Below are 27,997 nucleotides of genomic sequence, written 5' to 3'. Positions count from 1 at the left end.
CTATGTGGTGAATGATCGTTTCTTTGAATCAAACCAAAACAACTCTTTTGATGGAAATATTGTATAAAATATTGTTTGGCCAGTTACTGTAAGTGTCCAGTACTACTGAAGGTGTTTTATTTTAGTTTATTGCTCAGTTATTGGTAACGTATTCTTTGCTCCGTAGACTAAATATTTTCAACACTGAAACAGATTTACAGATTTAACATATTCATGTGTATCTTGAACAATGTATTAAGTTCCACAAATTAACAGCAACCATGTACCATATGTGTTGTATCATGTCATGTAAAAAAAATGAAAATGATTGATTCTTTTTTTTTTTTTTAAATAAAAAAAATCCACAAATTAAAGGGTTTTAACTTTGATCAGCTTAGATATATATAATTAGTATAATTCAACCAATTTGAAATGAAAACAGAAGATTTTTTATTAGAAATAAAAAATAATAGTGTTAACATTGAACTGATAGTTTGCTCTGTTGTAGGATTCCTGGTAAGTCTGAACCTATCTGTAGACTTTGAGGCATTTCCTCCGTCACAGCTCAATGACTGTCTGTCCAAGTTTTATCTCGAGGCCAAGTCCAAACGCGGGGAAATGTACCATGTGAGCACCCTGACGGACGTCCGAAACAGCATCATGCGTTACCTTTCCAACCTCACTCCGGAATGGAAGTCGCATATCAAACATTCCGATGTGTTCCAACCTTCCAACAACCTCCTCGACAACCTGCGAGAGAGTTTGACAGAGACCCCAATGAAACCCAAGGCACCCATGAAGATCCCAATGACATCATCGGATGTCGGACTGCTGATATCTTCTGGGTGTCTAAACCTTGAAACCCCCCTGGGTCTGTTTAGGAAGGTTTGGTATGATCTCACCCTACATCTGGGGTGTGGGGGACAATCTGCTCTCAGAGGACTCACACAGGATTCCTTCGTCTTGGAGACTGACGAAAAAGGGAGGAAATTTTATCGGCTCAATCACAGTATTAAAATCCAAAGGGCAAGGTCATGTATGGAAATGCAGTACTGGAATTGGGATGGTCGCATGTATGAAATAGTCGGTAACCCAATGTGTCCTGTTAAAAGCATGGACAAATATTTGTCCAAGCGTAACCCAAACAAAGACGCGTTTTTCCAGCGACCCAAAGGGCATGTGCATCCGACGGACATGGTTTGGTACGAGTCTCCAGTTGGGCATGGAGTCCTTGCCTGTCTCATGTCCAAAATGGCAGAGGATGCATGTCTGAGCCGGACTTACACCAACAGCAGTATTCGTGTGACCATCGCCGACCTACTGGAGAGGAAGGGATACAGTGTGGAGACCACCATGGGTATGGACCCTCGCAATAAATCCACCAAGTCACTACCTACGTTCTCCAATGTCAAGGCTGATGACCTCCACGCTAACTCTGCTCTCATACACAAGATCATGTACCATTGCGATACAGACTGAGGTCGATGACCTTTCACCTCTTGCATGGGGAAAACTCAGTGACATTTTTAACCTGACGGGTGAGAAGTTAACCACCTTATTAGAAACAATTCCATGTTTATTTGACCTTTGCACTCTTGTACATTTGTATAAAATGAGCATTTTAATTGTATTACACTGTGTACAGTACTGAGTATATTTAACCGTTAATCTGTAATGTGAAAATCAGTTTTTCAGTTGAAAAGTTTAGTTCCTGTGGTGTCTGGTTTAAACAGGTTTCACAATAATATAAAGATTATATCGCTATTTGGTTGTATATTGCTTCCTGTCCAGTCTGTGTTCAGGGTATTGCCTATTATTTCTAGTCAAGTTAAATAATCGTAAACTATGTATCTGCTGAAAATCCTGATGTTTCCCTTATACGATCCCAAACATTTATAGAATTAGGCCACGGAAAATCAGATACACACCTACAAACATTATATAAACTACAGGTACACTTCTGGTGAGATAATTTTACAGTTTTGTTGAAACTGTGACATAATTATACAAAATTTGTGAGGTTACACTAATAGAGATCAGAGAAAGACCATTTTTTTACTGAATCCCCTACCTCTATGTACCAGCTTTTAGCCTGTGTATACTGTCCAGCTTTTAGCCTGTGTGAACTGTCCAGCTTTTAGCCTGTGTATACTGTCAAGCTTTTAGCCTTTATGTACTGTCCAGTTTTTAGCCTGTGTATACTGTCCAGCTTTTAGCCTGTATCTGCTGTACATTATTGTAGACATATTGTTTGTTGTTTTGTTACTAGCTACCAATACCAAAGAATCTATTTTGCATATTCAAAGATGTTGATGTTCTAGATGTTCTTGAATACAATGTAGTTTTATGTTGGGAATCTTTTAAAGTATGACTGAAGAGATTTTAATCCTTTTGACTTGGATTTACATGGAGCATCTCTTTGCCAAGGGAATTCACTGTTGTAAGAATAAGAATATGTCCCTTCCCCACCCATCTTCTATGACTCAACAGGGGAAATAAGGATATGTCTTTAATTACTATTCTTTTGGTGCAACTGCAGGGATTTTGACCTAATTCAGCACTAGGCCAAGGTAATGCAATGTAGTACTGTATAAATAGTGTTGTGTTAATTAGAAGATTTTACCACCAGAGTATAGAACATACGAAATGCTTGTGCCGCAAAAATGTCATCAAGTCGATACATCTCCGGTGTCCAGTGTAACCATTCTTTGTCTTATCAGCATCAACGCCACCATGCCCTGAAATTAAGCTAGTTCCTCTTCATCTCCATTCACAACTTAAACATATTACTTAGGTCTGTTGAGAAATTATCCATCTCCTGTATGACTGCTATCGAATGGCATGGATTTGTTTTACAATTCAAATCTTTGGCAGTCTATCCTCATCAAGGATGCCTTTTCCAGAAATTCAGTGAACACACCTTGTCACTAATAAGAATAAAGCTTTCACAGCGTAACTTATCGCCCCTGAAATTTCATAATGAACTATTCCATCTTTTGAATTGGAAGAGTTCAAATGTGTCTTCAGGGGTGAAGAGTTAACATAGAGGTTCTATAGATTTGATCACTGGAGTTTTCAGCTGAATTGTCATGGTCTTTTGTAGATATTTTGTCGAAAGCTAATTTTCCACTTATGCTATAGGTTAATGTTCACTGAAGGTAATTTTCAGCTTCAGCTGTTGTTGCCCAGATTGTCAATATTTTCTCTGGTGCTGTAGATGTATATTAAATCTGTCGCTTGAGTTTAAGGTGTATCTATGTATTGCTATCATGATTACATTTCAGTGATACCAACCTTCAGCCCTGTACACTACCAATAGCTTAACATGTTCCTAATGATATACACAACATGACACCGGCCTTAAATTGTCACTGACAAATCTACCTTGATATTACACAACTTATCACTGAAGAAAGGCGCTGAGCTTATTAGATATAAAACCTCAACCTCATCCCAATAAATGTTTCACCCATTTCCCATTAAATTTCAAACCCTTACAACTGGATCCCCCACCTTTTCAAACAGAACCACTCCCCTCCCCTCCCCTCCCCTCCCCTCCCCTCCTATGAATTGCCTCTCTAAAGACTTGTATACAGTCATTTATCCTCCAGAGGCACTATGTATGAAACCTGGCATTTAATAAAATTACAGCTGCAGGGATCCATGTAGTGCATACTGCTGTAGAGATCAATGTAGTGCATACTGCTGTAGAGATCGATGTAGTGCATACTGCTGTAGGGATCCATGTAATAAATACAGCTGTAGGGATCCACGTAATAAATACAGCTGTAGGGATCCATGTAGTAAATACAGCTGTAGGGATCCATGTAATAAACACAGCTGTAGGGATCCATGTAATAAATACAGCTGTAGGGATCCACGTAATAAATACAGCTGTCGGGATCCATGTAGTAAATACAGCTGTAGGGATCCACGTAATAAATACAGCTGTAGGGATCCATGTAGTAAATACAGCTGTAGGGATCAATGTAGTAAATACAACTGTAAAGGTCCATGAAGTAAATACAGCTGTAGGGATCCATGTAGTAAATACAGCTGTGGGGATCCATGTAATAAATACAGCTGTAAGGGTCCATGTAATAAATACAGCTGTCGGGGTCCATGTAGTAAATACAGCTGTAGGGATCCATGTAGTAAATACAACTGTAAAGGTCCATGAAGTAAATACAGCTGTAGGGATCCATGAAGTAAATACAGCTGTAGCGATCCATGTAATAAATACAGCTGTAAGGGTCCATGTAATAAATACAGCTGTCGGGGTCCATGTAGTAAATACAGCTGTAGGGATCAATGTAGTAAATACAACTGTAGGGATCCATGTAATAAATACAGCTGTAGGATCCATGTAGTAAATACAGCTGTGGGGATCCATGTAATAAATACAGCTGTAGGGATCCATGTAATAAATGTCTATTTTTATTGGAATTTCATACCTATATATGTGGTGTTTTCCCTGTTTATTTTTATTTGTAAAATAGTACGTTTTTGACATAACATAAATGGCATGAAATGTTCTTCAGTTTGTGATGGTTGTTATACTTAAGTAATTTACACTTGGTAAATTGTTTTTCTCCTAAAAACAGAGACTCCATTAATTGGTAATCCACCAGATAATCTAATGTAGACCTGTCTGTACAGTACTGGGAATCCACCAGATAATCTAATGTAGACCTGTCTGTACAGTACTGGGAATCCACCAGATAATCTAATGTAGACCTGTCTGTACAGTACTGGGAATCCACCAGATAATCTAATGTAGACCTGTCTGTACAGTACTGGGAATCCACCAGATAATCTAATGTAGACCTGTCTGTACAGTACTGGGAATCCACCAGATAATCTAATGTAGACCTGTCTGTACAGTACTGGGAATCCACCAGATAATCTAATGTAGACCTGTCTGTACAGTACTGGGAATCCACCAGATAATCTAATGTAGACCTGTCTGTACAGTACTGGGAATCCACCAGATAATCTAATGTAGACCTGTCTGTACAGTACTGGGAATCCACCAGATAATCTAATGTAGACCTGTCTGTACAGTACTGGGAATCCACCAGATAATCTAATGTAGACCTGTCTGTACAGTACTGGGAATCCACCAGATAATCTAATGTAGACCTGTCTGTACAGTACTGGGAATCCACCAGATAATCTAATGTAGACCTGTCTGTACAGTACTGGGAATCCACCAGATAATCTAATGTAGACCTGTCTGTACAGTACTGGGAATCCACCAGATAATCTAATGTAGACCTGTCTGTACAGTACTGGGAATCCACCAGATAATCTAATGTAGACCTGTCTGTACAGTACTGGGAATCCACCAGATAATCTAATGTAGACCTGTCTGTACAGTACTGGGAATCCACCAGATAATCTAATGTAGACCTGTCTGTACAGTACTGGGAATCCACCAGATAATCTAATGTAGACCTGTCTGTACAGTACTGGGAATCCACCAGATAATCTAATGTAGACCTGTCTGTACAGTACTGGGAATCCACCAGATAATCTAATGTAGACCTGTCTGTACAGTACTGGGAATCCACCAGATAATCTAATGTAGACCTGTCTGTACAGTACTGGGAATCCACCAGATAATCTAATGTAGACCTGTCTGTACAGTACTGGGAATCCACCAGATAATCTAATGTAGACCTGTCTGTACAGTACTGGGAATCCACCAGATAATCTAATGTAGACCTGTCTGTACAGTACTGGGAATCCACCAGATAATCTAATGTAGACCTGTCTGTACAGTACTGGGAATCCACCAGATAATCTAATGTAGACCTGTCTGTACAGTACTGGGAATCCACCAGATAATCTAATGTAGACCTGTCTGTACAGTACTGGGAATCCACCAGATAATCTAATGTAGACCTGTCTGTACAGTACTGGGAATCCACCAGATAATCTAATGTAGACCTGTCTGTACAGTACTGGGAATCCACCAGATAATCTAATGTAGACCTGTCTGTACAGTACTGGGAATCCACCAGATAATCTAATGTAGACCTGTCTGTACAGTACTGGGAATCCACCAGATAATCTAATGTAGACCTGTCTGTACAGTACTGGGAATCCACCAGATAATCTAATGTAGACCTGTCTGTACAGTACTGGGAATCCACCAGATAATCTAATGTAGACCTGTCTGTACAGTACTGGGAATCCACCAGATAATCTAATGTAGACCTGTCTGTACAGTACTGGGAATCCACCAGATAATCTAATGTAGACCTGTCTGTACAGTACTGGGAATCCACCAGATAATCTAATGTAGACCTGTCTGTACAGTACTGGGAATCCACCAGATAATCTAATGTAGACCTGTCTGTACAGTACTGGGAATCCACCAGATAATCTAATGTAGACCTGTCTGTACAGTACTGGGAATCCACCAGATAATCTAATGTAGACCTGTCTGTACAGTACTGGGAATCCACCAGATAATCTAATGTAGACCTGTCTGTACAGTACTGGGAATCCACCAGATAATCTAATGTAGACCTGTCTGTACAGTACTGGGAATCCACCAGATAATCTAATGTAGACCTGTCTGTACAGTACTGGGAATCCACCAGATAATCTAATGTAGACCTGTCTGTACAGTACTGGGAATCCACCAGATAATCTAATGTAGACCTGTCTGTACAGTACTGGGAATCCACCAGATAATCTAATGTAGACCTGTCTGTACAGTACTGGGAATCCACCAGATAATCTAATGTAGACCTGTCTGTACAGTACTGGGAATCCACCAGATAATCTAATGTAGACCTGTCTGTACAGTACTGGGAATCCACCAGATAATCTAATGTAGACCTGTCTGTACAGTACTGGGAATCCACCAGATAATCTAATGTAGACCTGTCTGTACAGTACTGGGAATCCACCAGATAATCTAATGTAGACCTGTCTGTACAGTACTGGGAATCCACCAGATAATCTAATGTAGACCTGTCTGTACAGTACTGTTATGGAGTTGGGGGTGGTGTTTCACGGTTACACAGCTAACTACCTTTCATTGTTTTAAACTGGCAAGCACTTTGCCAGGGTTTATATTTGTAGAATGTGTTCAGACTGCAAAACTATATGAATAATGATGTGCCATGTGGCTGTGTTGTCTAGCCTTGTAGAAGTAGGTACCTGGTATACTGTACACACTTCAGAGTATTAACTTGTATATGTAACTGCCAACTTTATGTGAATATGTGTATTTCTTTCGTAATAAAAATTTTGAAGATGAATAACAATTTCAGGTTTTCAATTTGCATTCATATTTTGTGTGTGAAAGAGAATGAGGTTCAACATTTTTTTCCTTTTATTTTCTTCAGATTTTTTAATAAAATATTTGGTCACAACCAGACATGATAATGATCGTACAGTGTTAGGAGATGAGAGATACACCTGTTTACCTTTTCAGGTGTTTCCAGGCGCGTCGGGGTGGCTAGATCACTTGGTAGTGCTGTATGTACTTTTACAATATACCTATCGTATTTGTCAAAATAAGCGCCCTGGACGCTTTAGCCTTGTAGGGTTGTGTTGGTTTGGGGTTAGGGCTACTTCAGATGCACATGATATGTACATATTGCAATAAGATCGGTTTCCTGCTATACTTATATTGTCTTCAATTAGACAAACACAGGAAGCTTATCCTTAAACCAAGGGAATGGTTGGTGGTCGTGCCAACTACTGTTAGATAGATGGAGAATATTCAGTTACCAGGGGGGGGGGGGGGGGAATTATGTTTATTTTGGTGCAATAGTGCTAAGTACTTATTAGCACAGCGAAGTTGTTTTCACCTGGGCAGGTGTGACACGTTACCTGTGACAAACTTCTTACTGCATGTTGATCTTCTGGAGAGCAAAAGGACACTGTTGTTTTTGTGAAGTTAAAACGTGAAGTTATGAATTTTTGCCACTTGCAGCGAGATTGTGTACAATTCAAAGCGAGTTCAGTATCAATAAATACAAGTAAATAAGTATGTTTCTATAAGTACAGTGCCTAACAACTGCTATATTTGAATATTTACAGAAATTTGTAATGCATGATGTTGTAGTATAATTCCATGACATTTTCACCTGTAGTAGAGACTTTGACTTTGTACTTAAAGTTCTGAATGCTCCAGCCACTTAATCTGATATTGTTTTCAAACAAATTCTTACCGATAATAAAGGTCACATGGTATAGTTTAGAGGTGACATGGTAAAATCAGGTCACATGGTATAGTTTAGAGGTGACAGGTTATAATCAGGTCACATGGTATGGTTAAGAGGTGACATGGTAAAATCAGGTCACATGGTATGGTTAAGAGGTGACATAGTAAAATCAGGTCACATGGTATACTTTAGAGGTCACATGGTAAAATCAGGTCACATGGTATGGTTTAGAGGTGACATGGTAAAATCAGGTCAAAAAAGTATACTTTAGAGGTGACATGGTAAAATCAGGTCACATGGTATGGTTTATGGGTGACATGGTAAAATCAGGTCACATGGTATACTTTAAAGGTCACATGGTAAAATCAGGTCACATGGTATGGTTAAGGGGTGACATGGTGAAATCAGGTCACATGGTATACTTTAAAGGTCACATGGTAAAATCAGGTCACATGGTATGGTTTAGGGATGACATGGTTAAATCAGGTTACATGGTATGCTTTAAAGGTGACATTGTAAAATCTGGTCACATGGTATAGTTTAGAGGTGACATGGTAAAATCAGGTCACATGGTATGGTTTAGGGGTGACATGGTAAAATCAGGTCACATGGTATAGTTTAGGGGGTGACATGGTAAAATCAGGTCACATTGTATGGTTTAGGGGTGACATGGTTAAATCAGGTCACATGGTATACTTTAGAGGTGAAATGGTAAAATCAGGTCACATGGTATGGTTTAGGGGGTGACATGGTAAAATCAGGTCACATGGTATAGTTTAGAGGTGACATGGTGAAATCAGGTCACATGGTATGGTTTAGGGGTGACATGGTGAAATCAGGTCACATGGTATAGTTTAGGGGTGACATGGTAAATCAGGTCACATGGTATGGTTTAAGGGTGACATGATGAAATCAGGTCACATAGTATGGTTTAGAGGTGACATGGTAAAATCAGGTCACAATGTATGGTTTAGAGGTGTCACAGTAAAATCAGGTCACATGGTAAGGTTAAGTTGTGACACGATAAAATCAGATCACATAGTATACTATAGAGGTGACATGGTGAAAACAGGTCACATGGTATAGTTTAGGGGTGACATGGTAAATCAGGTCACATGGTATACTTTAGAGATGACATGGTAAAAACAGGTCACATGGTATGGTTTAGGGGTGACATGGTAAAAACAGGTCACATGGTATAGTTTAGGGGTGACATGGTAAATCAGGTCACATGGTATGGTTTAAGGGTGACATGATGAAATCAGGTCACATAGTATTGTTTAGAGGTGACATGGTGAAATCAGGTCACATGGTATACTTTAAAGGTGACATGGTAAAATCAGGTCACATGATATGATTAAGGGGTGACATGGTAAAATCAGGTCACATGGTATGCTTTAAAGGTGACATTGTAAAATCAGGTCACATGGTATAGTTTAGAGGTGACATGGTTAAATCAGGGCACATGGTATGGTTTAGGGGTGACATGGTGAAAACAGGTCACATGGTATAGTTTAGGAGTGACATGGTAAATCAGGACACATGGTATACTTTAGAGATGACATGGTGAAAACAGGTCACATGGTATGGTTTAGGGGTGACATGGTAAAAACAGGTCACATGGTATGGTTTAGGGGTTACATGGTAAAATCAGGTCACATGATATGATTAAGGGGTGACATGGTAAAATCAGGTCACGTGGTATAGTTTAGAGGTGACATGGTAAAATCAGGTCACATGGTATAGTTTAGAGGTGACATGGTAAAATCAGGTCTCAATGTATGGTTTAGAGGTGTCACGGTAAAATCAGGTCACATTGTAAGGTTAAGTTGTGACATGGTAAAATCAGATCACATAGTATACTATAGAGGTGACATGGTGAAAACAGGTCACATGGTATAGTTTAGGAGTGACATGGTAAATCAGGTCACATGGTATACTTTAGAGATGACATGGTGAAAACAGGTCACATGGTATGGTTTAGGGGTGACATGGTGAAAACAGGTCACATGGTATAGTTTAGGGGTGACATGGTAAATCAGGTCACATGGTATGGTTTAGGGGTGACATGATGAAATCAGGTCACATGGTATGGTTTAGTGATGACATTGTTAAATCAGGTCACATGGTATGGTATGTTCAAAGAAAAGGGCACCTGTTGTGTTGTAACCTTGTACAAAGTACATTAATCAGTTACAATTACTTTTCAGAAACCACTCAGGTCACCAAATTAAAACATGACATACTAGGTCTTATGTGTGCTACTATAAAATGGGCCACATGATGGACAAGTGCTTGCTGCCTAATGATTGTTACATATACTGTAACGTTCACATGATATATAGTAGGGGTCACATGATGTACAGTAGGGGTCACATGATATACAGTAGGGGTCACATGATATATAGTAGGGGTCACATGATATATTGTAGGGGTCACATGATATATAGTAGGGGTCACATGATATACAGTAGGGGTCACATGATATATGATAGGGGTTACAATATACAAGGGGTCACATGGTATTCTGCAAGGGTCATATGGAGTACAGTAGGGGTCATACAGTTTACATTACAGTATCGGTCATTTTGTATATTGTAGAGTTCAAATGGTATTTTATGAAGGGTCACATGGTATGCTGTAAGGGGTTGCATGGTATACTGAAGGGACACGTTATAATGTAGGGTGTCAAATAGTATACAGTAGGGGTCACATGGAGTACAGTAGGGGTCATACGGTATACAGTAGGGGTCATATTGTATACTGTAGGGGGCACGTGTCATGGTATACTGTAAGGGTCACATGGAGTACAGTAGGGGTCATACGGTATACAGTAGGGGTCATATTGTATACTGTAGGGACTGTCATATGGTACACTGTAAGGGTCTCATGGAGTACAATAGGGGTCATACGGTATACAGGAGGGGTCACATGGTATAATAAAGGGTCACATGATATATAGTATTGGTTACAATATACAGGGTGCCACATGGTATTCTGTAAGGGCCACATGGAGTACAGTAGGGGTCATACGGTATACAGGAGGGGTCACATGGTATAATAAAGGGTCACATGATATATAGTATTGGTTACAATATACAGGGTGCCACATGGTATTCTGTAAGGGCCACATGGAGTACAGTAGGGGTCATACGGTATACAGGAGGGGTCACATGGTATAATAAAGGGTCACATGATATATAGTATTGGTTACAATATACAGGGTGCCACATGGTATTCTGTAAGGGCCACATGGAGTACAGTAGGGGTCATACGGTATACAGGAGGGGTCACATGGTATAATAAAGGGTCACATGATATATAGTATTGGTTACAATATACAGGGTGCCACATGGTATTCTGTAAGGGCCACATGGAGTACAGTAGGGGTCATACGGTATACAGGAGGGGTCACATGGTATAATAAAGGGTCACATGATATATAGTATTGGTTACAATATACAGGGTGCCACATGGTATTCTGTAAGGGCCACATGGAGTACAGTAGGGGTCATACGGTATACAGGAGGGGTCACATGGTATAATAAAGGGTCACATGATATATAGTATTGGTTACAATATACAGGGTGCCACATGGTATTCTGTAAGGGCCACATGGAGTACAGTAGGGGTCATACGGTATACAGGAGGGGTCACATGGTATAATAAAGGGTCACATGATATATAGTATTGGTTACAATATACAGGGTGCCACATGGTATTCTGTAAGGGCCACATGGAGTACAGTAGGGGTCATACGGTATACAGGAGGGGTCACATGGTATAATGAAGGGTCGCATGGTATGCTGTAGAGTGTCATACGGTATACAGTAGGGGTCACATGGTATAATGAAGGGTCACATGGTATGCTGTAGTGTGTCACATGGTATGCTGTAGGGTGTCACACGGTATACAGTAGGAATCACATGGTATAATGAAGGGTCACATGGTATGCTGTAGAGTGTCATACGGTATACAGTAGGGGTCACATGGTATAATGAAGGGTCACATGGTATAATGAAGGGTCACATGGTATGCTGTAGGGTGTCACACTGTATATTGTAGCTAAGTGATGCCACCAGTTGATTGATAACATTTACCAGTTTGAAGGACAAATATAATTGTTTTAAGCCACACCCTGCAATACTAGCTGTAGTGTGGACATTTTCCACTGCAATAAGTATTCTCATTCTCTATATATGTTTTATGAGTGAATATATTAAGAAATTCCGACCAGACCACCAGATTATATGCCTGGGTCTATAGGAAGCGACTATCACCATAGTAACACATAACCTAGTAATTCATTCAACTCATGAATAATTCATCTTTACCGATACATAACAGCTAAATGGTCATTCCTTTCTTCTTTCGTCCAGATAACCCGGATGGGTACAACCTTGGTTTCGCAAGCAGGTCCAAGAAGCCACGCCCCTTCACTATAGAGAAATACAATACAATATACCAACTCATGACCGGGACGTTCAGAGTCCCCGTTAAACAGCGTACACTGGAACAGAAGAACGCTATCCGCCAGTTTCAGAGATGTAGACACGAGTTTGATGTGGTGGACAACCGATTACTGTACCGTGGGAAAGAACTCGACATTTTAGACGACAATTCCATTAATCGACGCTACCGATTTAGCCAAAGTTATGTCAAAACTTCACAGCTGTAACGGGACAAACTCAGATATGCCAAGTACCCATAGTATTACTGCTGTGAAAAATTCATTGTAGTGTTGAAGTCTCAAGGTGTATATTATCTTTATTTCACTTTTCAACAAAGGCTGCAGATTTTGAAGTTTTTTGTTCATTTTTTTCTTTATTGAGAACAAGATGAATTGCTGTCTTACAAGGATTCAGAAAGAAAGTGGGTTAGAATTTCAAGAAATGGTTTTCTCTCTGTATATCTGTACAATGGATCTATGGTCATTGTATGGAGTTCAAGAACCTATTGATTATAATAAAACACAAGAAATACAACTTTGGTATAACAGACATGCAAGTTCTATCCAATTAAATCTCATTAACGAGATTGGAGGCAAGAATGACATTACCAAAGTTGGAAATACTGGCCAAATTTATATAGAAGTGAACGGTGATGACAGGGATCCAGGTTGTGCCGTCGGTATAGTTAGAGTAAAATGGAATTTCTGAAAATCATATTGATAAATTGACTGATATGTGTAATACTACTTTAGTTATTCAGGTTATTAAACAAAACAAAAATATTCATGTTTTTGTCTTTTTTTAACATTTTTATTTATTTTTTGATTTTTATGATATTTTTGCCATATTGACTAGGCACAATTTTTTTCAGAATGTTGATTCCACACAAAATATATATTCCCAACAAGTTTGTTACCCCACAATTATACCAAGGAATTTAACCCCGGTATTTCTACATATACAGTATACAATGACTATATGAGAGGCTGGCTCTGACGTCGTAGCCAGCTGGTTATTAGGTCTAACTCGGAACACAATAGTGCCCAGCAGGGTAAGCTAAGTCTGGGATTACCATTACAAGAGGTTGTCGCTGATTCTGACCTTTGACTGAAAAGTTACATACCATGACTGAGTACTTTAACACAACATGACCTTTAACCTTATGTAAAGTGTGACCTTGACCTCACTCAACCTTTATGATACTGTAATAATTGACCTGTGGACAGAAACAGGAACCAATACTTTGTGTAATACCGAGCACAAGATACCACAGAAGTTATTCTCTGATGACAGAAATGACATTACTACATAAAGCTGTGGAAGTTCTGTATTATATCGGGTTCAGGTGCCTTGCATGATGTACATACAACAGAGCATGCCTTGTAGTTAGCCAATCACATGAACTGCCTTGACGTAAAAGTAAAGCTCCACCATTTTACAGCAGGGGAAGTTGTCGGGGACGACGATGATGTAATCTGTGTCGAGCAGCAGGTGGTGTATACTGGGGAGAGGAAACAGTACCTCGCCGGCACCAGAATGCGAACACTACGGGACATCAAACTCATGAAAGGTTAGTTTCCTTCACAATGATCTCTGATATTTGGTAAATTCTTGTGAATTTTATCATAATAAGTATACTTTTTTTCACATCTCGAAATACAATCTCCTGTGTTTTCATATTCTTCTTAATGTAGCAAAGACTTTTCGTATTGTTTTCCTGTCTAACCATTGCCATTGTGTTCTATTTTGTTTTACAGAATGGTTGGCTTCGCACGGAATGTCCAACAACATTGAAACAATGGATGCTGTAACCCTTAATAACAGTCTTGAGCACTTCTATGCAGGAGCCAGTACACGCGACGGGAAACCCTACACACGCTCCACGCTTGTCGGCATCAGGGCCAGTATGAATCGCTACATGCAGACCCTTCCCCTTGGCAACGTCTATTCCGTACTAAAGAGCGATGCGTTTGCCTCCTCCAATGCTGTGCTGGAGCGACTCTGTGATCGGGACAAAGGCAGGGAACGCATAACCATAAAGAAATGTCTTTCGTGTGAAGACCTCTCGAAGCTCATGTTGTCTGGGGTGCTTTCTACTTGCAATCCATTGTCAATAGTACGGAAAGTTTGGTTTGATCTGACATTACATTTTGGAATCAAGGGTAAGGAAGCCATACGGACGCTGACCAAAGACTCCTTTATACTGGAAACAGATGAGAATGGACTCAATTATTACAGACTAAATGTGGAGAAAGAAATGCCGAAAATTGACACATTTTCTGAGATGCACGACTGGAATTGGCACATGAGAATGTACGAGATACCAGACAGTCCACACTGCCCTGTACGGAGCATGTCATTGTACATCTCCAAGCTCGGACACGTACATGATGACTTCTTCCAGCGATCTATAGAATCCAAGCAGTGTAACTCAAGGTTCTGGTACCTTGGACCAATGGGCCATAACACAATCCTAAAGATGATGTCGGACATATCAGAGTCAGCTGGACTTTCCATCACTTACACCAACATTTGTCTCAAGGCCACCATTGCTAAGATGCTCTCGGAGCATCAGGAGTTCAATGAGGATTCTGTCTTAAACATGCATTGTAAAAACAGGGCTGGTCTGGTTCCTTTATTTCCCTCAGGGAAACTCAAACAGTACAGCTACATCCTCCACAACCTCTTCTACAGCCAACTGTATGACTACGACAACTGAATGTGTAGTAGCAATAACTATGACAACTGAATGTGTAGTAACAATAACTGACAACTAAATGTGTAATAACAATAACTATGACAACTAAATGTGTAGTAACAATAACTGACAACTGAATGTGTAGTAACAATAACTATGACAACTGAATGTGTAGTAACAATAACTATAACAACTGAATGTGTAGTAACAATAACTACGACAACTGAATGTGTAGTAGCAATAACTATGACAACTGAATGTGTAGTAGCAATAACTACGACAACTGAATGTGTAGTATCAATAACTATGACAACTGAATGTGTAGTAACAATAACCATGACAACTGAATGTGTAGTAACAATGACTATGATAACTGAATGTGTAGTAACAATAACTTCGACAACTGAATGTGTAGTACCAATAACTATGACAACTGAATGTGTAGTAACAATAACTATGACAATTGAATGTGTAGTAACAATAACTATGACAACTGCTATGCAAACTGACAAAGGTTTGACTTCTAGGTTATGGTAATTAGCAAATGTAGGACAACCAAAAGGCAGAAGTACGAAAACTAGTACTGGTTATGGATTACAAAAGTGGTGCATTGTAGGGCTATGTAGTAAGATAGACTACAACATCTATCAGTTGTTAGACTGTGACAACTGCCAAAGGTAGGACTGACAGCTTACAAAGATACAAGCGTAATATCAGAAAAGATGAATTCGTAAATAACTGACAAACCCTCTATTTGTGACAACTGACAAATTTTACATCTATTACGTGAGTTGTAAAACATGAAGAAATCAGCAATGTATATATATATCTAGGTTTTGATGAAGGCCTAACTGTAGCCAACCTTACAATATCAAGTCCTAATTTTCCTAATCATGAGGTATCGTAGCAAAATGCATAATAATGACAAACTGCAAAACCATGACAACTTACAAACTACACAACTATGGCAAGAGAATATTGCTCAATTATGACAACTGGCAAAATTGTACAGCTGTGATAACTGAAAAAAGCACAACTACCACAATTGGAAAACTTCGCGACTGTGACAACTGACAAACTGCAAAACTACAACTGACATCTGCTAAACTATAACAACTGACAAACTTCACAACTAGGACAACTAACAAAATGTAAAACTAGGAAAATTGACAAGCTGTACTGGCAAACTGTACAACTAGTCTAGCGGAGTGTGGACAGCCTGAAGCTACACACATCCAGATATTAAACATCCCAAAATCCAACAATAATGGTGTATCCTGAAAAAGATGGGGTCCCCTTGGTGTTTGGTTTGGATGGATTTCACTGTAAATATCATGTTTTTATCGTTCATCAAAATGTCACTGCTATACTTGAAATTAATGTGTTTCTTCACGACACGGCTCTCTACAGATGGAAAATCTTGTGTGCCACAGTTGTGGTGTTTATATTTACCTTTCCTTTAACTTTTATTTTGAAAGAAAGTTTTATTGCACACATCAAAGATTTTCCCCCATTTTGCTGATGTAAAACTTTGGATGGACTGACAACATTTACATTGTTCTACCTGATTCATCCTTTGTATTAAACCAAAAAATATTTAGATCTGTGAATCAAAAATTCCTGTGTGATATAAATGGTACTCTGAAACATGAGGGTAATTTAGAACTTGTGATCATTGCCAAATTCTGGATTTCAAATTTCTTATCGGATAGTTTTGCCTGGTATCTATGACATAGGGGTGATTATCATACTGTATGTGTAGCACAATATTTGTATTTTACTTCAATTAAGTGATAACGTGCATAGTTGATTTTCACAAATAAAGATTTTTTTGAGTATTTGAGTTCGTAAATTGATCGATAACCGGTGAAAATGTAAATAGGCATTGAGGGGATACTTTCCTACTGGCAAACTGTACAACTAGTCTAGCGGAGTGTGGACAGCCTGAAGCTACACACATCCAGATATTAAACATCCCAAAACCCAACAATAATGGTGTATCCTGAAAAAGATGGGGTCCCCTTGGTGTTTGGTTTGGATGGATTCCACTGTAAATATCATGTTTTTATCGTTCATCACTGTCACTGCCATACTTGAAATAAATGTGTTTCTTCACGACACGGCTCTCTACAGATGGAAAATCTTGTGTGCCACAGTTGTGGTGTTTATATTTACCTTTCCTTTAACTTTTATTTTGAAAGAAAGTTTTATTGCACACATCAAACATTTTCCCCCATTTTGCTGATGTAAAACTTTGGATGGACACTATCCATTGACAACATTTACATTGTTCTACCTGATTCATCCTTTGTATTAAACCAAAAAATATTTAGATCTGTGAATCAAAAATTCCTGTGTGATATAAATGGTACTCTGAAACATGAGGGTAATTTAGAACTTGTGATCATTGCCAAATTCTGGATTTCAAATTTCTTATCAGATAGTTTCGCCTGGTATCTATGACATAGGGGTGATTATCATACTGTATGTGTAGCACAATATTTGTATTTTACTTCAATTAAGTGATAACGTGCATAGTTGATTTTCACAAATAAAGATTTTTTTGAGTATTTGAGTTCGTAAATTGATCGATAACCGGTGAAAATGTAAATAGGCATTGAGGGGATACTTTCCGACTAATTAATGTAATAGGAAGGAAGTAGTGAAAAGAATAGGTCTGTGTGCTGAGGCTCGAACCTGCCATCCCAGACGCTCCTTCGCTGAGCTGAAGGGAAATTCCCTTTAGCCAAGACCAGTAAGGCGACTGACAATATGTACAATGCACATCCTTTACACTAATATGTGAACTTAAGTAAAACTTGATATATATTGATCGGTGATTTACAGAATTATTAGCAGATGTATAATATGGTGATAAGTGATAGGGACACATGATGTAAACGTGAAAACAGCTCAGGTCAGTAACGAACTGTCTGCAGTGGTACATTTGGAGGCACAGTAGTCTAGGGGTAGGACGCCAGGCTCGTGATCAAAGGGTTGCGGGTTCGACTCGTGTCACGGCACTGTGTTGTATCTTTAAGCAAGATACTTTACTCCGCTTGTTCCAGTCTACTCAACTGTAAATGAGTACGGGGTTGGGAAGTGCTAGAATTGTTGAATGTTAGCTGTGAATGCCGAAATGGCAGCACCGGCTGTATGCTCCCCAGGGAGTTGAGAAAGATGTTAGCTGGTTGCAAAGGCCATACAACCACTGATAATAATTTGTGAACCGCTTTGAGACGACCTACGAACTAGGTTGTGATAAAGCTATATATAAGAACCTCAAATTATTATTTATTATTATTATGTAAACATGAAAACAGCTCGCATAAGTAACAAACTGTCTGCAGTGGTACCTGAACTTGTCCACCCCTTGTAGATTGTCTTCGAATAGTGTGACCATCGCTCCGTAGTCAGGGGAGGCAGAGGGTGATAAAGATGGCTCATTTGCTGCCCTAATCTGTGTCCATATTGTCTCTATCCAGGTGGTCTCTATAATTTGTCTGGTTTAGACAATGTGTTATCTCCTCTACCACCTTGGCCATGTCCCAATCAATGATGTAGTTTATACAGCTTGCCTCGTCTGTTACTGCCGACCTATTGATATTTTCCTGATGATTTGATGTATATTTGAGGATGCATCATTGTCATCTTCTGGTGTTCTAGGAAGCATCTATCAATTTCCTACCAACACACGTATGAACCCTGGTGTTCAGACACAGAATTTGCAGTCTGTCAGTTTTGTGTTTGAGTTGAACCAACCTGCTTCTATGAGTTGTATGTGAAAGAATATTTCTTGATCACTTTCAGAAAGATCTACCAATATCGAATGGTGACCTTTGACAATGTTGACAATACCCTTTGACCTATACAATAGTGACAATACCCTTTGACCTATATGATAGTGACAATACCCTTTGATCTGTGGAATGGTGACCAATACCCTTGGACCTATATAATAGTGACAATACACTTTGACCTATGGAATGTTGACAATACCCTTTGACCTATGGAATGTTGACAATACCCTTTGACCTATATAATAGTGACAATACCCTTTTACCTATATAATAGTGACAATACCCTTTGACCTATATAATAGTGACCAATACCCTTTGATCTATGGAATGTTGACAATACTCCTTTGACCTATATAATAGTAACAAAACCCTTTGACCTATGAAATGTTGACAATACCCTTTGACCTATATAATAGTGACAATACCCCTTTGACCTATATAATAGTAACTACCCTTTGACCTATGGAATGGAGACAATATCCTTTGACCTTTATAATAGTGACAATACCCATAAACCTATAGAATGTTGACAATACCCTTTGACCTATGGAATGTTGACAATACCCTTTGACCTATGGAATGTTGACAATACCCTTTGACCTATATAATAGTAACAATACCCTTTGACCTAAGGAATGTTGACAATACCCTTTGACCTATGGAATGGAGACAATACCCTTTGACCTATGGATATTGACAATACCCTTTGACCAATGGATTGGAAACAATACACTTTGACCTATGGAATGGAGACAATACCCTTTGACCTATATAATAGCAACAATACCCTTTGACCTATGGAATGTTGATAATACCCTTTGACCTATGGAATGGAGACAATACCCTTTGACCTATGGATATTGACAATTCCCTTTGACCAATGGATTGGAAACAATTCACTTTGACCTATGGAATGGAGACAATACCCTTTGACCTATATAATAGTAACAATACCCTTTGACCTATGGAATGTTGACAATACCCTTTGACCTATGGAATGTCGACAATACCCTTTGACCTATATAATAGTGACAATACCCTTTGACCTATAGAATGGAGATAATACCCTTTGACCTTTGAAATAATGGCAAAATACTTTGATATATTGAATGATGACAAAACCTTTTGACCTATAGATTTATGACATTTGTATTACCCTTTTGTTTTGCCCTTTTTTCCAAGTGGACTAGTTGACTTTATTGTACTACAGACAGTTAGGTCCTTCATGAGCTGTCCTCATGCAGTGCATGTGCTAGCCTACGTTTCATTAATATAACAAACTTGACAGAAGTATCCATTGATGCTTGTGGAGTGTGTAAGATCCTAGTGGGTAAAATCTCTATATTGATACAGACTATTGTGTGCAATTATACTTACATATTCTTAATGATGACCATTGTATATGTTGGATTCAATATTGCAGCTGTAACATTGCTTAATTGTTGTTGTTTAATAAATACTTCAGCTGACTGTAAGATATTAATGTTATCTTTCGTAAGGCATAACACCATCTGTGATATGTAAATATAGATATTACACCATCTGTGATATGTAAATATAGACATTACACCATCTATGAGATGTCAATATAGACATTACACCATCTGTGAGATGTCAATATAGACATTACACAATCTGTGAGAAGTCAATATAGACATTACACCATCTATGAGACGTAAATATAGACATTACACCATCTGTGAGATGTCAATATAGACATTGTAACATTTGTGAGATGTCAAATTATGGACATTGTAACATCTGTGAGATGTACATAAAAACATTCAAGCATTTGTTCTGAATATGCCACCTTCTTTGAGGTGTTTGCATTGTCCAAATGAGTATTCATATTATCTAGATCTTTCAAGTAGAGGGGTGTTGTCTCTGCTCAATTAATTACATACTGGTTGACTTTGTCGAGATGAAGACTCTCCACAATCTATTAAGGTCACATACTTGTGACTTGACATGTTCTATAAAATGTTAGAATTGTCTGCGATTCCTTTGTTCTGTACACCAGGTCAGTTCTTGTGTTTGTAAGCGATATCTCCAATGGGATGACTTTACTGGTGTCAGAAGTTCTTTGATCATTGTCTGATTACCAAGTACAATTTTTTTGTACCTGTTTGACAACAGCATGTCTCTCCACGATGAAGAACAGTAGAATAGAGTTGTTTGTAAATAACAGTGGTGACTCACCAAAGGTAGTTTTCCTGCTGCCGCATTGTATATCACATACAAATAGGATATCACATTTCTTATGAGATTTACGAAACGTGTCTTAAAATTGTTCAATTTAGCGAGCCTCTGGCGAGTCAAATTGAAAAGTTTGTGATGAGTTTCATAAATTTCATATGAACTGGAAACGAGTGTAAGATCCTTTTTATCACATAATCAAGATTTGTGGCATTTATTCGTGTAAAACAACAATTTTTATGCAACCTTGAAATGTAAAAAGCCACCATTTTGACTCCAGTGCGTAGGTCTGTGACGTCATGTACTTATCCTAGGCCTGACGTCACAATTAAAACAATTGAATCTTACAACCAATCACAGGACTGGTAGGTCATATTACATGGGTTAATACGCAAAAAAAAATATCACATGGGTATATTCACTGGATAGCACAGTACATTATGTCATAAAAATGTATAACAATTGATTTGACAATATAATTTTACCTAGGATTGCATCGAGATAACACAACATCTGTACAATCGTTTTACCCCCCTGTCTAGAATGTCCAACACAAGGTACCCCTGGGTCAATACCAGGAATGAACATACTGACTGGTAGGTAGGCCTCAATGTCTTTTACATCAACACCTCATAGCTCATATCCATGAAACCTTTCTTAGAGGCTCAAATTCGAATTCTGTGCTCAAGCCCAATGTCTTGTTGTGGTAATGAATTGATTTTAAAAAAACACATTTTGTCAATAATTTGGAAAGAATTTTAGACAGATTTTAAGAAATTACAAGAAAGTTGGTTTTAGCACAGAATCCATGCTTGAATAGGAGAAAGGAGCTGGTTCAGTAAATAAGCTGCTACTGCCCTGAACACACTTCTAGACGTAGTTTACATAAAATAATCTTCAACTTAACCCCTTTCACCCCTAGGTAACTTTAGTTGACTCTACCATACATTGATTTGGACAAGTCCATTATGGTCTACAGTGGTGAAAGGGTTGAAGTGAATTGAGATAACGGTCAGATTTTACACTCTACAGTAAATACCTTTTCCATGTGTCTGAAATTGACTCTATGGTAAACATTTGAGCCAGTAAAATTTAATGCGGAAGTGACAAATGAATCTCTTAAGGAATATCAGAGGTTTTTGACAAAGCACATAATAAACATTGATTATCTTTGCAGGTGTGACAATGAAACAGCTTATCTGTGTTTCACAGCTTCTGAAACACATATAAGGTCTGAAGGTTCATCAGCATTGTGGCATGTTAAATAAACAAATTTCATGACTTTTGTACAAAAATAGAGTTTGTTGGTTTTTATTCAGTATTTAGATGAATTTCAGTGATGGAAATTTTCCCATAAGATGCAAAAAAAATTAATTTTTTTTTTATGTTTTGATTTAGATAATGAAATAAGACTCTAATTCCTGATCTTTTAAAACTCCATAACTCAACATTGTGCCTCTTCTTTCCCTCACAGAATGGCTGACGATCCAGGGAGAAGACCCAAACTTTGAACAAACCACAGCAGTGAAATTAAACCATTACCTTGTCAACTTCTATCGCTACTACCACTCCAATGAGAATCTGCCAGACGAACTGTTACGTTTATACCCCTTTGAGCTGACACGTTACCTGCAGGCCAAGCCTTTCTATCGTGATGTGGATGTCACCTACAGCCCTGAGTTTGCATCGTCCAGTCGCATGCTGGAGTCTATCATGGGAGGTGATGTGGAGACGGCCACAAAGCCTATAAACCCGGCTCATTTACAAATCCTGTATTCCTCCAGTCTCCTCAGCTGCAACGACCCTTTCTCTCTACAAAACAAGGTGTGGATGGATGTTAACTTGTACTTCGGAGTTCTGAGTCGAATATATCTGCGACAGCTGCGAAAGGAGTCGTTTGTCCTTGCGACTGACCCCAATGTTGGGAGGCGTTACTTTCGGATCATTGACAGTCACATAGGCAAGGATAAGGTGACGGCGCGTATGTATGAGCAGATAGGAAGTCCATTCTGTCCCGTGTCCAGCCTACTGCTCTACCTCACAAAGCTCAACCCCAACTCAGATGTGTTCTTCCAGCAGCCACGCAGGGAGGGCAACCTCCAGTACTGGTACACAGAAACAGCCGTCGGCAAGAACGTCCACAGTAACAAGCTAGCTACACTGTGCGCGCATGCTGGGATCAACACTTACTACAAAAACACAGCGTTGAGGATGTTCTCTCGGAGTATTCTGTCCTACACCTCCGACCTCACTAACGCCTACAGCGATGAAATTGAACGCACCATCAACGGCCTTAACAATTAAGCCAGTTAAAATGATAATTTTACCTCATGAACGGATTATTTTTTTTTCAATATTTATGAGGTCATGACAACATTTGGTTTCTGACATATTTACTAAGAATTTCTAACGCGATACATCGAATATGTTCAGAAACCCAATGTTGTTTTACCTCATAAATGTTAAAAAAAAAAATATTTCAGTCTTAAGTAAATTATCATTATTTACATTTTTAAATGCATATAATTTATTGATGCAAGTAGGTCTACAACAAAATACAGGCATTCTTTCATTATTCATAACATTTATAACATTTCCTACATTTCGTCGGGATAATGCAGTAGAAAGAACAGCATGTATTTGTGTGAAAATGTGAAACTTTCATTGGAGATTCTAGCAACAGCATGACCATGAATCAAACAAAATGCAGTTCCATTTTCAATAATATAACACAATAATATAGTGCAAAGGTCAAGCAAGTGGGCTCAATATAACACATCAAAATAACACAAAAGTCTAAGAAGTGGACTCAATATAACACAACAAAATAATACAAAAGTCTAGGAAGTGGGCTCAATATAACACAACAAAATAATACAAAAGTCTAGGATGTGGACTCAATATAAAACAACAAAATAATACAAAAGTCTTAAGAAGTAGACTCAATATAACACAACAAAATAATACAAAAGTCTAGGAAGTGGACTCAATATAACACAACAAAATAATACAAAAGTCTAGGAAGTGGACTCAATATAACACAACAAAATAATACAAAAGTCTAGGAAGTGGACTCAATATAACACAACAAAATAATACAAAAGTCTAGGAAGTGGACTCAATATAACACAACAAAATAATACAAAAGTCTAAGAAGTGGACTCAATATAACACAACAAAATAATACAAAAGTCTAGGAAGTGGACTCAATATAACACAACAAAATAATACAAAAGTCTTAAGAAGTAGACTCAATATAAGACAACAAAATAATACAAAAGTCTAGGAAGTGGACTCAATATAACACAACAAAATAATACAAAAGTCTAGGAAGTGGACTCAATATAACACAACAAAATGATACAAAAGTCGAAGAAGTAGACTCAATATAACACAACAAAATAATACAAAAGTGTAGGAAGTGGACTCAATATAACACCACAAAATAATACAAAAGTCTAGGAAGTGGACTCAATATAACACAACAAAATAATACAAAAGTCTAAGAAGTGGACTCAATATAACACAACAAAATAATACAAAAGTCTAGGAAGTGGACTCAATTTAACACAACAAAATAATACAAAAGTCTTAAGAAGTAGACTCAATATAAGACAACAAAATAATACAAAAGTCTAAGAAGTGGACTCATTATAACACAACAAAATGATACAAAAGTGTAGGAAGTGGACTCAATATAACACAACAAAATAATACAAAAGTCTAAGAAGTGGACTCAATATAGCACAACAAAATACCAAAGCTTAGGAATGGGGCTCAATACATGTATAATGAAGAAAGATAGTACAAAAGTGGACTCAATATAAAATTACAGTAATACAAACCCTGGAAAGTAGACTTGGTATGATCCATGTATTTCTGTGTTTGCTGATTTATTCAAGAGAAGATATCACAAAATTAAAAAGGATATCTATTCTCACTATTATATGTGTGGTGTGTTCGTGCTGGATTTGATTTTCAGGTCCATGGCCCTGGACATTTCTACCGCCTTATATGTCACGATCTGTACTGTAGCTTTATCAGTTGATGTAATGTTATTTGCTCAATGAATATTTTGGTTAGGTTGTGTACAATATCAGAACTCAAATGTTAAAGAAATTAAAAATGTATTATGCTATGTTGTTTATGCCATGGTGCGACGTTGTCGTCCATCTGTCAATTTTTCCTTGAAAACGCTACTACATGTAGTCCATAATGGCTCAGTGGATTTTGATTAAATTTGGTTTGGAATATTCTTGGGAAAAGGGAACTCAATTTTGTATAAAAAGAGGGTGTGGCCCCCTTGGGGTCAATAGGGGAAATAGATGTTAATGTTTAAAATTCACCCCACTTCATGGGGGCAGAAAGAAGGGACCCAATGAGGGTCAGGTGTTGCTGAGAGACAGAGCCAATATTTGGTAACAGTTGAAGTATTTATGTCATAACAGATTTTCCCATGGTTGCTTTATTATCCGGGTGAGCAATACAGGCCCTTTGGACCTCTTGTTTTTTCTGGAAATACTGATGTTGTTTTTGAGGTTTACTTTTCTGACACATTTGTTAAACCATTATTATCAATAAACAACATTACTCATCCTTGTTGTACTGGCAGACACATTTGATGTACAAACACGATATTGCTGGTGAGATGATGATGCTCTCTCCTATGTTCCTACCGAGTTCACAAATAGTGATTCTTTGATACCAGTATCTGACGCAGGCTTCACACACAGGCCTAATTAACTTATAAAGTCACTGGGCAAATCATGTGGGGAAATTCAATAATGGAAAAAAGAACCGCCAGGAGTATTGGTGAACAGGGAACCTGGAGAGGTGACGTTGACAGTATTAAAATCTGTTAATGTGGCTCTGGTTATTTATGTCATAAATGTGCTCTGGTTATAGTGGCTAAATCCAGTGATAAACAGAATCTTAAACTTGTTTATATTTATATAAAAATGTATTGCATATATTTGATATGAAAATCTAACTTGTCCAATTGATGTGCCCTGATAAGATCATATTAATACTGTGTTACATAATCATTTCGCTTAAATGTGTTTAAAATGAATGAATTTTAAATTTGAATTCTAGATAATGAAGGTGTTTATTGAATACTGTATGTTCCAGGATGTACAATTTGTGTGAATATTTCTTGTCATTAAACATGCAGTGAATTGGTACAAGTTTTTTTTTTATTTCACAGTTCACATCATGTGCTTGTTTTTACTTATGTAGGATCTACAGTGAATCTGGTTCAGTTAAGGGTATATGCTGCCTTAAACATTTACTGATAACTCCTTCCACATTTAAAGAACTTCACTTTTGAGCAGTGAGAACTGCATGAAAACAAATGTTTGTGTTCAGGATGTACAGTAACTTACTGGCTAACATTCTGAAATATGTCATTGTTATAGTGTGATATTGGACATCAATAAATAAGCATTATAGTGAAAGAATATCTACAACAAAAACATGTTCAGCATCCAGCATTGCCTCACAGACATAAACAGCCACAAAACCAACTGGCAGTCATGCTTTGCAAACTTCTTTGATTTTAAAGTATGCCTTCAGTATACAATACTTGTATTTACCTGTTAATTTATCAAATAATGGGATTTGTCATAGTGTGCTTTGTAGCTGTCAAAGTGTGTTGTGTAGCTGTCAATGTGTGTTGTGTACATGTCAATGTGTGTTGTGTACCTATCAATGGGTGTTGAGTACCTATCAATGTTTGTTGTGTAGCTGCCAATGTGTGTTGTGTAGCTGTCAAAGTGTGTTGTGTAGCTGTCAATGTGTGTTGTGTACATGTCAATGTATGTTGTGTAGCTGTCGTTGTGTACATGTCAATGTGTGTTGTGTAACTGTCAGTGTGTGTTGTGTAACTGGCAATGTGTGTTGTGTACCTATCAATGTGTGTTGTGAACCTGTCAATGTGTTTTATGTAGCTGTCAATGTATGTTGTGTAGCTGTCAATGTGTGTTGTGTTACTGTCAATGTGTGTAGTGTACATGTTTATGTGTGTTATGTACCTGTCAATTTGTATTGTGTACCTGTCAATGTGTGTTGTGTACCTGTCAATTTGTATTGTGTACCTGTCAATGAGTGTTGTTTATGTCGATTGGTGTTGTGTAACTGTCAAGGGGTGTTATGAAGCTGTCAGTGTGTGTTGTGAACCTGTCAATGTGCGTTGTGTACCTGTCAATGTTTGCTGTCAATGTGTGTTGTGTCCCTGTCAATGTGTGTTGTGTCCCTGTCAATTTGTATTGCGTACCTGTCAATGTGTGATGTGTAACTGTCAATGTATGGTGTGTACCTGTCAATGTGTGCTCTCAATGTGTGTTGTGAACATGCTTATGTGTGCTATGTAGCTGTCAATGTATGGTGTGTGGCTGTCAATGTGTGTTGTATACTTGTCAATGTGTGTTGTGAAGCTGTCAGTGTGTGTTGTGTAACTGGCAATGTGTGTTGTTAAGCTGTCAATGTGTTGTGTAACTGTCAATCTGTGTTGTGTACCTGTCAATGTTTGCTGTCAATGTGTGTTGTATACTTGTCAATGTGTGTTGTGAAGCTGTCAATGTGTGTTTTGTAGCTGTCAATTTGTGTTGTGTACATGTTAATGTGGGTTATGTTACTGTCAATGTGTGTAGTTTACATGTTTATGTGTGTTGTGTGCATGTCAAT

General features: G+C 38.1%; 1 protein-coding gene across 5 annotated transcripts in view; it reads left to right on the top strand.

The window, feature by feature from the left end:
• Positions 1 to 27,997, top strand: part of LOC110459952 (A-agglutinin anchorage subunit-like) — an 88,930-nt gene that overhangs the window by 50,888 nt on the left and 10,045 nt on the right. For 2 of the 5 annotated variants that reach the window (XM_021512506.1, XM_021512504.1), the window contains one exon: positions 488 to 4,446. The exons of 1 other annotated variant lie outside the window; for it this stretch is intronic. In XM_021512506.1, coding sequence (XP_021368181.1) covers positions 488 to 1,458 — 971 coding nt within the window. In that variant the 3' untranslated portion in view covers positions 1,459 to 4,446. Of the gene's footprint in view, positions 1 to 487; positions 4,447 to 14,060; positions 14,190 to 14,376; positions 16,807 to 22,787; positions 24,167 to 27,997 lie in introns of those variants that run through there. 2 more of the 5 variants (XM_021512505.1, XM_021512510.1) reach the window with 2 other exon arrangements.

This window comes from Mizuhopecten yessoensis, unplaced genomic scaffold (genome assembly GCF_002113885.1).
Source record: "Mizuhopecten yessoensis strain PY_sf001 unplaced genomic scaffold, ASM211388v2 scaffold10275, whole genome shotgun sequence".
Classification (NCBI taxonomy): Eukaryota; Metazoa; Mollusca; class Bivalvia; order Pectinida; family Pectinidae; genus Mizuhopecten; species Mizuhopecten yessoensis.
The sequence above is the reverse complement of the archived record's forward strand: the minus strand, read 5'-3'. Positions and strand labels throughout refer to the sequence as shown.